Source organism: Pyxicephalus adspersus, chromosome 3 (genome assembly GCF_032062135.1).
Source record: "Pyxicephalus adspersus chromosome 3, UCB_Pads_2.0, whole genome shotgun sequence".
Lineage (NCBI taxonomy): Eukaryota > Metazoa > Chordata > Amphibia > Anura > Pyxicephalidae > Pyxicephalus > Pyxicephalus adspersus.
In genome coordinates, this window is record NC_092860.1 from 8943328 (window position 1) to 8955965 (window position 12638).

The 12638-nt window shown below is 43.1% G+C and overlaps 1 protein-coding gene across 3 annotated transcripts in view; it reads left to right on the forward strand.

The window, feature by feature from the left end:
- Positions 1-3047: 3047 nt before the first annotated feature.
- SLC38A10 (solute carrier family 38 member 10) overlaps positions 3048-12638 on the forward strand; it is a 46993-nt gene continuing 37402 nt past the window's right edge. The window contains exons 1-2 of one of the 3 annotated variants that reach the window (XM_072403494.1): positions 3048-4851; positions 8284-8401. In XM_072403494.1, coding sequence (XP_072259595.1) covers positions 4762-4851; positions 8284-8401 — 208 coding nt within the window. In that variant the 5' untranslated portion in view covers positions 3048-4761. Of the gene's footprint in view, positions 4852-8283; positions 8402-9235; positions 9456-12638 lie in introns of those variants that run through there. The other 2 variants (XM_072403495.1, XM_072403496.1) reach the window with 2 other exon arrangements.

A 12638-nucleotide genomic window follows, 5' to 3' on the forward strand; every position in this document is an offset into this window, starting at 1 on the left:
CTATGAGGGTCAGCCTAGTCTCAGATGATGACATCTGTCTGCTGCAGCAGGAAGAAACATTTCCTCAGTCACCTCCAGTGATCAGACTGCAACATTATACCTTTGTATCAAGTCACAAGTAGTGACACTGCAGCAGGTTCTGATCTGTGTTATGAATACATCCAAGGAATAGCATGGCCAAGAAGTATTCAATGAGGTCCAGTTCAGTCTGAGATGATGTCATCAGCGTGCTGCAGCAGGAGGCAGCATTTCTTCAGTCTCCTCTCCTCCAGTGATCAGACTGCAACATTGTAACTTTATAGCAAGTGAGATCATCTGAGGCTGCAGCAGGGGCTGATCAGTGTCTTTTATGATCAAGAACTGCACAGCCAAGAAATGTTCTATGAGGTCCAGCCAAGTCTCAGTTGAGGCCATCTGTCTGCTGCAGCTGGAAGAAACATTTCCTCAGTCTCCTCTCCTCCAACATCGTAACTTTGTATCAAGTCACATGATGTGAGGCTGCAGCAGGGGCTGATCTTTGTTATGAGCTGCCCCAACTCTCTGGAATGGTTTTCCTTGTCCTATTCAGCTTGCTCCTACTTTCTGCTTATATAAAAGAGCCCTCAAAACCCATGTTTTCACACTTGCCCAACCATCTTCTTCTGTTTTTTGAAACTGTTACTACTTCCCACCACTACATATCCCCCTTCCTATTGTGTGTTAGTTCTCTGACCTACTAGATTGTAAGCTCTTCGGGTCAGGGTCCTCTCCTCCTGTGTCACTGTCTGTATTAGTCTGTCATTTGCATCCCCTATTTAATGTACAGAGCTGTGTAATATGTTGGCGCTATATAAATCCTGTTTCATAATAATGATCATATCCAAGGAACTGCACAGCCAAGAAGTGTTCAATGAGGTCCAATTCAGTCTGGGATGATGTCATCAGCTTGCTGCAGCAAGAGGCAGCATTTCTTCAGTCTCCTCTCCTCCAGTGATCAGATTGCAAAATTGTAACTTTGTAGGAAGTCACAGAAGCTACAGCAGCAGGGCTGATTTGTGCCAGAGATTTGTGAACAGTGCAGGATTTACATGAACGTGTCATCAATGAGCTGGCATTTCAGTCCTAGGATTCTCCAGAACCACACCAGGATTTGAAAGCCAAGGTAGACAGGGTGGATTATGTTTTGTAAAGCCCCTTTAATGTCCTAAAAAACCCATTTTATGATAATTGCAGAGTAATGTGTCAGTGTAACAATTCCAGATATGCATGACCTCTCACAGAGATCACATGACTCCTCCTGACCATGACTTTTGATCTTGTTTTAAGAAGCACAGAGCCATCTTTGTTCAGGCATCATCCTATTGCATGACACAATCATGCAAATTCTGATCAGTCCTTGCTGCAGATACATACCTTGTGATTTGCTACAAAGTTCCAAGTCTGATTTCTTGGGAAGAAGAGACTGAAGATAGTGTTCATCCTGCCTGCAGCAGAATAAAGCCATCAATCTGCATGGGCAAAGTCACTGATTGCAGCTGTAAGACGGCTTTTTTAATTATAAAAGATAGAGATTCATATGGAAACAATTGCTGGAATTTCCAGGGATTTATTCATGCAGAGTTAATAGGAATGTACACATAATGTACAATGTAACAAAGGATTTTTTATACAGGTTCTTGAAGTTGCTGGAGAAGGCGGGAGGGCGGCTGTGGGCACAGCGGGCGGTGTAACTGCCTGACGTCTGGCTGTGCTCGGTGATATTAAGAGTAATACTTCTGTAAACAGACTGAGCGTTTGCTGAGATTGATATTTGCATATGTAGAAGCCAGGAGAGAAATGCGACGAAGGGTAATTACGAACATCCTGCTTGTATCCTCTGTGCACCCCACCCTTGTCAAATGCAACCTGAATAAGGGCCCTTACTGAGGCTTTGTTCTCTATTGGCTGGACATGGCATACCCGCCAATCAGGAACATCGCTCCTGCCAGGCGGACTTTAATTGTTGGAGAAATTCAGATTTGTGACAAACACCAAGCTCGTTCACTGAGTACAATAACTCCCGGCAACCAATCAGGGATCAACTTTCATTGTCTTGGGTGAAGCCATTTGTGGCAATCACCGAGGCGGACATGGAGAGGTGCAAAGTGTCTTGGACCCTCCCCAGCAAACAGAGGCTACCACAAGAGCTCCAAGTCAGTTTGGCGGGGGGTCCTAAGTCAGTTGCACAGGGGCCCACTGTTGACTACTTCCACAATTGCCCATTTCTATTGCCAATTGTTGTGCATCATGCTGTTTCCTGCAATTAAAAAAAAGGGAGTGTGAGAATAAATTGGATGGCTGCCATATTTATTCCTAGGCATTTTCCAATGACAGCCTGATGCTATCTGGAAGCCATATTGGTGTCCCTCGTAATTGGTTGTTCCAACGAGTTTGACTTTCCATCAGTTCCAAATTCTACAAAAAAGGGTGATTGTTAGAGGGGGGCAAATTTTGATTAGTTGGGGTTAGGCAAAACTTCATGAACCTCAAAGTTTAGAATTTCTGAACTATTGACATCAATAGGAATCCTGGGGAGATTCCAAAAAAAGTTTATTACAATGGTGCAAAACTGTGCAGAATGGTTTGGGAAGCTCCTGGAAAATGGTGCCAAAAACCCTCCTGAAATCCCCCCTTTAAATTTCTACCAGGCAAGGAGGATCGCACCTAGTGCATCTGGCAGTTATGCAAAGAAACAGAAAATATAGGAAAAAAATAGTCCTTCAAACAGCTTTGGGTCTCAGGAATGTTTATGGAAATATGCCTCCCCCCTCCCAAAAAATGTATGTATATATAAACTATACATTCACAAATAATTATAATACATTTAAATAAACTGAAATAATATATTACAATATAGTAAAGTGAGTGTCATATGATTTGATGACAAAAAATATTAATATACAAAGTGCCTGTGTGGCATGATGTGGCATGTGGTTCCCTCCCATTGTGCTATTTGGTTCCCCAGCCATTAGGTGTCGCCATGACGCGCTATCTTTCTTAGTCTTTCTTAGCGGGCACGCTATCCTATCCATTGGTCTCGTTGATGGTGCTCAGTTCCTGGATACGATTGGCTGTCTGAGAGAACCCGGAAGTAGAGTGAAGTCGGTATTACCAGGATACGGGGCTCGTAGTTAACGGAGACCAGAGCGGGGGGTAAAGGTTGGGGTGAGGAGAGAAGAAGGATTTTCCGGGAGTGGGGAGGAAGAGCGACAACGCTGCAGAGCCCGCCGCCACGTCACGTCTGTGTTTACTAGAGACACGTCACCCGCGCGGGGCATGCCGGGAAGTGAGACTGACAGCCAGGAACATGGAGCTGCCTGACACCTGGAGATCCGGTGTGCTGCCTCCGGACACCTCTACCTGTCCTGCTGTGCTCTGACCGGGGACATTGTGTGCGAGCATTGCTACCTGGAAACCTGGGCATTCAACTAGTACCCTCCATCCCTGACTAATACCCTCCATCCCTGACTAGCACCTCTACTATCCCTGACTAGCACCTCTCCCCCCCCTAACTAGTGCTCTCCCCCCCTAACTAGTGCTCTCCCCCTGACTAGTATTCCACATCCTGTCATTATTACTGTCTCTAGTCACTGACTAGTACTCTACATCCCCTGACTAGTACCTCTACCCCCTTACTAATACTCTCCACCCCCTCAATAATACTGTGTCTAGTCACTGACTAAGACTCTGCCCTCTGTCTAGTACCTTTACCCCCTTTTGCCACTGTCTAGTCTTTCTTGCCTCTGTCTAGTACCTCTACCCCCCTGATTAGCCTTTCTGCCCTCTGACTAGTATATCTACCCTCTAACCAGTATCTATTTACCTCTAATTGGTACATGTACCTCCATCTTTTAGCCTTCTGGCCCTAACCAGTACCCTCTGTCTCCTGACAATACTCTTTACCCACTTACTAGTACCCTCTTTCCCCTCCCCAAATCAGCACCCTGTTCCTCCTGACTGATACCATCTGACTATTACCTATAACACCTTTTTTCTTGTTCACTCTCTCTGCCATCTGTTGACCTTCATTTCTGCCCAAGTGACCCCAATCTGCCCCATTTTTTATTGATATCTGTCTCTCTCTCTGGCCCAGTTAACCCCTTCTGACCACGTGTGGGCAATTACCTCTTCTGTGATTTAGTCTGACCCCATTTACCCCTCAGAGATTTACCCTGCGATCACACCACTGACCACCCTGCTCCTGCCCCTTTGTGGTAACTAGCGTCCTCTCCAGCCGTCTGTAAATTACTAGAACCCAGGAAGGTACCAATCAGGACGCCTCTTTGACCTGTAGGAGAACTGACTACCTCAAGGACTTTCTTTATCAGAAAAATGTGAGCACAAGCTGAACTCTATTCACGTGGAGCAGAACTAGTAACCGATCTGGATAAAGCTGCATTATAGCCATCCAACCAGCCAATAAAAAGCTGTCTTGGAGTTTCACCACTTTTTTTGGACCAAACACCAACACTCCCCCATTGCCAGTGGCAAATCCCTGTGCCGCCCCGCCAAGATCCGAGATCGCCATATCAGAAACTCTTCATTTGGGTGGAGTGACCGCCGAGGCCTGTGATTGGCGGCTTTCACATCTCCTTGCTGAGTGTTTTTTCCGTCTGTGTTTCTTGTGGAAAAAGAATATATTTTTATTTTTGTAACGTCCAGTATAGAAATATTTTTGCACATTTTTTTTGTATAATACAATTTATTTATACAGATAAAAGAATATATTTTTCCAGCAAAAAAATGGCAGCTTCTTACTGGGGACTTATCATGAACATCGTCAACAGCATCGTTGGCGTCAGCGTGTTGACCATGCCGTTCTGTTTTAAGGAGGTGAGTATGGAAATGCTGTTGGGAAACAATTGCTGTGTTGTATTGGAAGAAATGGGCAGCAGGGTGGCTCAGAGATTAGCACTCTGGCCTTTGCAGCGCTGGATCCCAGGTTTGAATTTCAGCCAAGATACTATCTGCATGGAGTTTGCAGGTTCTCCTAATGTTTGTGTGGGTTTCCTGCAGGTACTCCGGTTTTCTCCTACATTCCAAAAACATGCAGTTAGGTTAATTGGCTTTCCCCCAAATTGACCTTAGACTGTAACAATGACATATGACTATAGTAGGGACATTAGATTGTGAGCTCCTTTGAGGGACAGCTAGTGACTTATATGTGGAATTTGTACAGCGCTGTGTAATATGTCTGCGCTATATAAATACTGTGTAAAAATATTAATAAATGCATATCAAAGGAAAAGAGAATCAGCATTGTAGCCAGTCACTGACTGATACTGAAATGTTGAAGTTTATTTAAAGAGGCTTTAGACAGGTGACAATGAGGATTTGTTTTTTTAGATGCATACAAAAGATTTAGAGCGTTCAGCTCAATCCTGGCTTTACTACCTTTCGAGAAGAAGTTTGCAACCAGCAAGGTCTTTTCCTTATTGCAGGTCATTGTCTTGCAAGGAAGTGAAGCCAGAGTCAGGTGACTAAAGCATGGCATGCATATTTTATAACAAGTTAGCAATGACGGCTCCTATATTTAAATCCTCACATGACCCCTATAAAATAGTTTAGGCCATTCACTAAAATCATCTTTACTATGTTAAAGTGGAACTAAAGTTTAACTTTTGGCATCAGGCAGCACTTTTTTTTTGCAGAAAGGGACAGGTGATATCCCTTCTGCAATAAAACATACCCCCATGATTGCTCTGTTGAACCATCAGATTTGCATGGAGGCTTAGCATTGGAAGCCCAGATACCCGGCACGTCCTGGATTCCCCTGCAGCTCATTAACTGAACTCCTGGGGACAGGTAAGTGTAAAAAAGGTTTAGTTCCGCTTTAAAGGGTAGGCAGCTTTTCTATATTAAGCACAGCAATTTTGCACAGTGTTCTCCCCCACCGCTTTTATCTGTATGCACCACCCGGCACTTTTCGGTAACCACCCGGCTGCTCTTGGTGGTTACTGAAAAGTTGGGTCACAATGCAGGGTCTGCCACCCACCTACAGCTTCTTCCTACTCAGCTTAAAAAAAAAGAGGATAGTGTAGCAGACTCACTTAAGTGTTTGCTCTCCTCCAGTGCTGGCAGTCCTGGCACTCCTTCTGAATTTACTGTACCTCCTCCGTGGGCATGGAACACACACTGATGTAACACCTGCATTTGTTCCCGGCTTACATTATCCAGTCACCCAGATCCATTTTTGGCATCTTACAAATGCTATGGATAGGCCAGGGATGTACACTGAACAGCTCACATGTTACACGTAGTACATGAAGAAAGATTTATGTAGGCATTTGTTTCAAAAGGGATCAAATAAAGTTTCTGCTGCCAAACAAACCTTTTATAAATATTAAAAAAAAAAAGTTCCACTTCATTTTTAGGTTCTGTTTTTCCTGCAATGGAGGTCATTGTTCAGGGTTGGTTATAGGGTGACAATGCCCTGTCCCTTTTTTCCCCAATTTCTCTCCTGCTTTGTCACTGTTGTCACCATCACCCTCCCTGAGAAATGCCATGCTGCCCATTACTAGAAGACAGATAAGCAGCAAGGAAATGCAACATTTCTCTGTCTGTGGCATTAATGTTTTCTGATTGGCTGACTTGGAAAAAGGATTTAACAAGGTGCTCACAAATCCTGATCTGCATATTAGTTCTGGGTCAGTGACTTAGGCTACGTACACATGTAGGATGATTCTCGGGCTGATATGGGAAGAGAATCTGGCGTGCCTACAGTGCTCGTCGTCCGGACGAGGCACAATTGTAATGAAAGTAGAGGGAAGAGAGCGCATCGGGGTGCAATCACTAATTCTCCCCTCTCCATAGGGCTGTATGTACAGCACTCGTTCATGCATCGTTCAGTCTTTTGTCGTTGGAATGGATTGTGAAAGATCCTTTCCAACGATATTTATTGCATGTGTGTATGCAGCCTTAGAGAGAACTGAACACAATCTGTGTGACAGCCAGCCAGCTAGCATTTTCAGACGGCAATGGCAACTCTTAAAGTTCTATATTCTAATCTACTTTTTTTATTTTCTTTGAATTTAGTTTCATTAAATGGAATTTTTAAATGCAAAAAAGTGTTCCTTATGTGCGTAATCATATGGCATAAGGCATCAGTCACATGGTTTTTGCTGAAGGGGAAGGTCCACTGATCAGCTAGAACCACAGACCAAGTCATTGTTTGGAAACGGCTCTTTATTTACAGTTCATTTCAATGTACAGAAAAAAGAAAATGCGTGTCACATGCATGCCAAATATGCCTGCCATGCTTTCTCTGTACATGGTGTATAAACCCCACATAACACGGGAAGAGAATGTTTTGTATACCAACCGGTATTACAGGTCAGTTTAACCTTTACATTTGTTTCATTTGCTGCAATGTGGAATTTGCACAAAGCTGAGTAAAACAGATTTCATGCTGCTCAGTCAGAAATTGCTAATATCACTTTGTAAGTGATCTGCTATAGCAGTGGACATAGACATGACATTGTCCCCACAGTCATGTGATGGCAATCGGTACTTTTACAGTGGAGCGGGTCAATGCTTCCCTATACCTGGAGGGTATACCTGCAGAGCAGCAAGGTACTGCAAGGGAGCATAAGAATGGTGACTATAAATAGGTCAGTGGATGCCCTTTGTAGAGTTTTAGCACTTTAGGACTGGAGAAGATAGACTGTCATAAGAGAATCTCGGTGATCCAGCAAACCTGGGTTGGATTTCTTAAAAATCATTTGCTATTAGTTGGCATATGTTTACAATCCAAATTCAGGTTTGCTCGGTTACTCAGGATCTTCCATGCTAGACCATCCTCTTCATTCTTGGAGAGCTTTAAGTAATCAGAATTAATGCCACTTTGGAAAAAAGTAACAGGGTCTCCTCAAGTGAATTAATAAATGAGAATTCACTGAAAAGTTTCCTACCTTTCCTGCCTCTAACTTTATATCTTGTTGCATGCATACACTATTAGCCGCAGCTTTGTCAGCCTGCTGTGTGAGTGTGAGCTCCTTTGGTTTAGCTCCTTGGCAAATATGATGGACACACCACATGGCAGGCGGGCGGCTAACTGCAACGCAGAAGCTTATTCTGTCACCCTGCCTCCGTTCTTTTTTTTAGCAGGAAATTCAGGTAAGAAATTTTGTAACTTAAGAAATCTGTACACATTGACTAATGATACATAGATGTAGGATATACATACATGCTAGCTGCAGGTTAATTTTGTACCTTCGTGTGTTTAGACAAGCTGATATTTTGTAATATTGTGTTGTTTTCTTGTAGTGCGGCCTTGTAATGGGTACTCTGCTCCTCATGTTGTGCTGTTGGATGACCCATCAATCTTGTATGTTCCTTGTGAAATCAGCCAGTTTGAGTAAGCGCAGAACATACGCCGGGCTCGGTAAGTACGATTTTGTTTTGTCCAATAAGGAACCTTGTATAATCTGGGAATTGTTATGGAGGAAAGGGCATATTCTTGGAACAAGAAAACATATTTTTCTTTCTGACATTCACCAGGCCTGTAATGTTCTACGTGTCCATGTGACTAGGTCTGAGGAGTGTGCAGGTCCACACATGTATAGAGGCAGTCCATTTAAAAGTGATATTGCAGACTGTAAGTGATGTATATTTAGGGAAAAGCTAAGCTGAAATATAAATCAAGCTTCATAGTGTGCGTAAAGGCTGCTGCTTGGATGTCTGACACCCAGGAAGGATTCAAATCTGTGCTCAATACCCTTTCTTCAACCCAGGCACCTTACTACAAATAAACCAGTGGGGAAGTTAATTTGCACTCATCCAGGAGAATCTTCACCTAAACTTTTCTGGGATAGCTCCAGCCCCTGTAAAAAAATCTTTCCTCAGAAAGGTTTCCACCTAATCACGCTTAGGCACCTATCTAACCTCCACTTATGGTCCCCCCCACACACACACACCTGGCATACAACCAACTATCTTCATTTTGCTAAACCCCATTGGAACATCTATACATCTCCCCATCGCCCAAACGAGGCAAAGTGTGCCAGGACTAAGACTATTGGAACTGAGCTTTACCATGCGATATACTCCACTTCTGATGTTGTGAGAACAGCAATGAGCCTAATTAGGTATTCCTAACACAACCCCGGGAATTATCACTGTGTTGTACAATTGTTTGGTAAATTTTTTTTCCTGTTTATTTAAACTTTCTATAATGTTTTGATTTATCGTTTGAACCTTTGTTCTGCTTTTGTCTAAGGCTACGTACACACATGCAATAATTATTGTTGGAAACCAACGATCGATCGTCTGATAATTGTTAACAAGAAAGTGACCAACGTCACAACAACAATGAATGAGGAATGTCACTGGAAACAAATGACCATCCCGGCGGATCTGATTGGGCGACGATCGTTCGCTATCTAGTGTGTGTACGGCCGTTCAGTGATTGTGGATGGTTCTGCGGTACACTTTCTCTGGTACACGAATCCATTATCTTTCAAATGATCATTTCTAGTGTGTGTACATTATTGGTGGATTATCATTGAACAATCGTATCATTTCAGCATGTACAGAATCGTGCACTATACGATTGTTCAAAATAGTTGTATTAAATCGTTGATCTGTTGTTAATCGTTCATTTTTCAACGATAATTATTGCACGTGTGTACCTAGCCTAAGGCTACATACACACGTCAGATGATTCTCACCCAATAATCACCTCGGGCCTTATATTGGAGGAGAATCTGTCATGTGTACAGAGGTTGTCTGATGTCGTTCATGGATTAGTCCTGGTGGATTCACGAACAACGACCGATTGTAATACAAGTGAAGGGGAGAGAGCTCAGCCGGATGCTGCTCCATCGTTCATCTCCCCCCCCCCTCTCCTCTCCATAGAGCAGAACGGTGCTGTATTTACAATGCTCTTTCAGTCTTTTATCATTAGAAAGGATTGTAAAAAACCCTTTCCAACAACAATTATTGAAGGCCAAAGGCTATGTACACATGTTAGACTTTTGTCGTTGAAAAGGATCTTTCATGATCCTTTACAACGACAAAAGACTGAAAGATGCATAAATGAGCGCTGTACATACAGCACCATTCTGCTCTGTGGAGAGGGTAGGGGGGAGAGCGATGGAGCGGAACCCCGATGTGCTCTCTCCCCTTCACTTGTATTACTGTTGTTCGTCGATTGTGGATCCATATATGACGTCAGATGAGTGCTGTACACCTGTATACCAGCCCTGAAGCGATAATTGGACAAGAACCATCTGACTTGTGTATGTACCCTAATACAACATGTTTATCATTTTATGGTTTATATGTCACATTTTTTATGAACTTCTTGTGATGCTAGTAAGCATGCAGTCTACTCTATACTGACATCTCTTCTAGTGCTCAATAAGTACTCTTCTCTCCCTCTGACCCTCTATATGTCAGCCCTTAATTCTCTTTATAAATTTTTCAACATGCTTTCTCTTAGACACACTGGTTCTTTTCAAGCCATCATGGACTACATGAGACATAGCACCTACCAGCCAGGAAACACAATTCCCCAAACACTTTAAAAGGCATCTTTCCTCACTTTTGCCCCAGTCGTATGTTTCCTGCACATCAACCGACACTTCCTCCTGTTTACTTATGGCTCCTTCCTCTGACTTCATCTTGATGGTCAGGTTATCGTTATAGATCCAAGGCTAGTGAATGGGGAGCGAGTCCCCAGGTAAATCTCCCTTCCATCTTAATGCTGGTTTCCAGATTTGCTGGATCACCCAGCTTCTCCAAAGCTAGTCCAGTCTTGGGGAACTTTAGGAAATCGGATTCAAAGTCACTTCGGGGAAAAAAGTATCTTCAAGTGATTTTTATTTTTTTAAATGTGCATCTATTGCTTGCTTTGTAATCCTGCCACTAATTGCACTTCTTGTTGCATGCAGACAGTATTAGCCGCAGCTTTGTCAGCCTGCTGTGTGAGCTCCTTTGGTTTGGCTCCCTGTCTTGCAGGCTATATGGCAGGCTGTCAGTGGTGCTGCTAACTGGAAGACAGAAGCTTTGCCTGGCAGTTAGCAGCAGCGTTGTCAGCCCTTTGTGGTTTGGTAGCAACTTCCTTTTTTGAAACATCTGGAAGGCAAAACCTGACCCAGTGGGGTTTAATCCATGGCAGCTTAGCTTCTGCACTTCTCACGTGTAGTATTTATCGGATGTAGGAGGAGTAGGCTACGGTATGCCTATTTATCCACCTGCTTGCTTATTGGTTCCCCTGGGAATAAAGAAGTCTAACTGACTTTCAAATCGTTTAGCTCTACAGGAAGAGGTGGTCATGCAGCCTCATCGGTGCTGGTAAAGTTCAACTCCATCCTAAATATCTAAATTAATACATTCACTGACTGTAAAGGCAACAAATAGAGCTTTTTCTTTAATTTCTCCTCAGATCTACCCCTGCCGTCACTTATCTTTGTTAATGAGCATTATTCAACCCCTTCCTATGAGCCCAGGGTGCCATAGAAACACTCCTTGGGTTAGCACCATCCCACAGCCTGGGCTCACGGTATAAAGGCTGCAAAGAATGAGGTTCACAAATTACAGAACACCATTGCTTGCATTATGTAAAGACAAATGCTGTTACCGGCCAGGACAACAAATGCTTCTCCCTTTACTTGTGTACATTCAGTATTTTTTTTGTTTTTGTAACAGTTTTTCTCAACCAGGGTTCCTCCGGAGGTTGCTGTTTTTTTTTTTGTTTTTTTTTTTAGCACTGAGCAATCTGTATATCTCAGGTCAGTTTAACTGACACCAATGATCTTTTTGGTTCTGTCTGTAAGGGTGACCTTCTTCCCAATTGTCAGCAATGTAAGAGGCTTTCTTCCCACTGACCACCACACTGATATACTGTAAGCTGTGTATATAGTAATTATAGGATAGGATTCTCTGAGGACCTGAAAGTTATTTCAAGGGTTCCCCCATGTTAAAAAAGGTCAACAATCACTTCATTAGAAGATGCATGCTTGATTCGGCATATTAATAATGTTTCCCTTATAATTGATTGTGGAAAATCAATCATTTCACCTCATTACCACACGTAATATCAAACAGTTTACAAAATAGTTAATAAAACGACCAACCTTAACCATACCATGCTTTTCAGTTAATATTAATGAACAAAGCTCCTCTTGTAAAAACTTTTCACTCCATGTGATGTTTTCTTTGAACTAAACTTGTATTCTTTTTAAAAAGTTGCATGATGTTTTGGTCTAAATCTGCAAAAATGAATGCCAGTTGTTCTATTCTAGCGCACACCAGCCTCAAAGCTTCTCATGCACTAGGAAGTGTAATTACATATTGGGTCTGATTTTATTAAAGCTCCAGCCAAAATCATTTCCTATGAAATGTTTTGTATCCTGGACCAGATCCATCCCAGGTTTCTTGGATCACCCAGCTTTACTGATGAATGTGTATCCGCTCTTGGAGAGCTTTAATACAGCGGTCCCCAACCACCGGGCCGCGGCCCACTACCGGTCCCACTAGCGGTGTTTTCAGTGGGCCGCAAGTACATGATCCATTATTGAAAACGAAGCGGCACCCAACCACCATCCGCGGACCGGAAGTGGTCCGCAGCGGTGTTTGTATGAGATGCCGGTAAATGTACACAGTAGTCTGTGTACAAG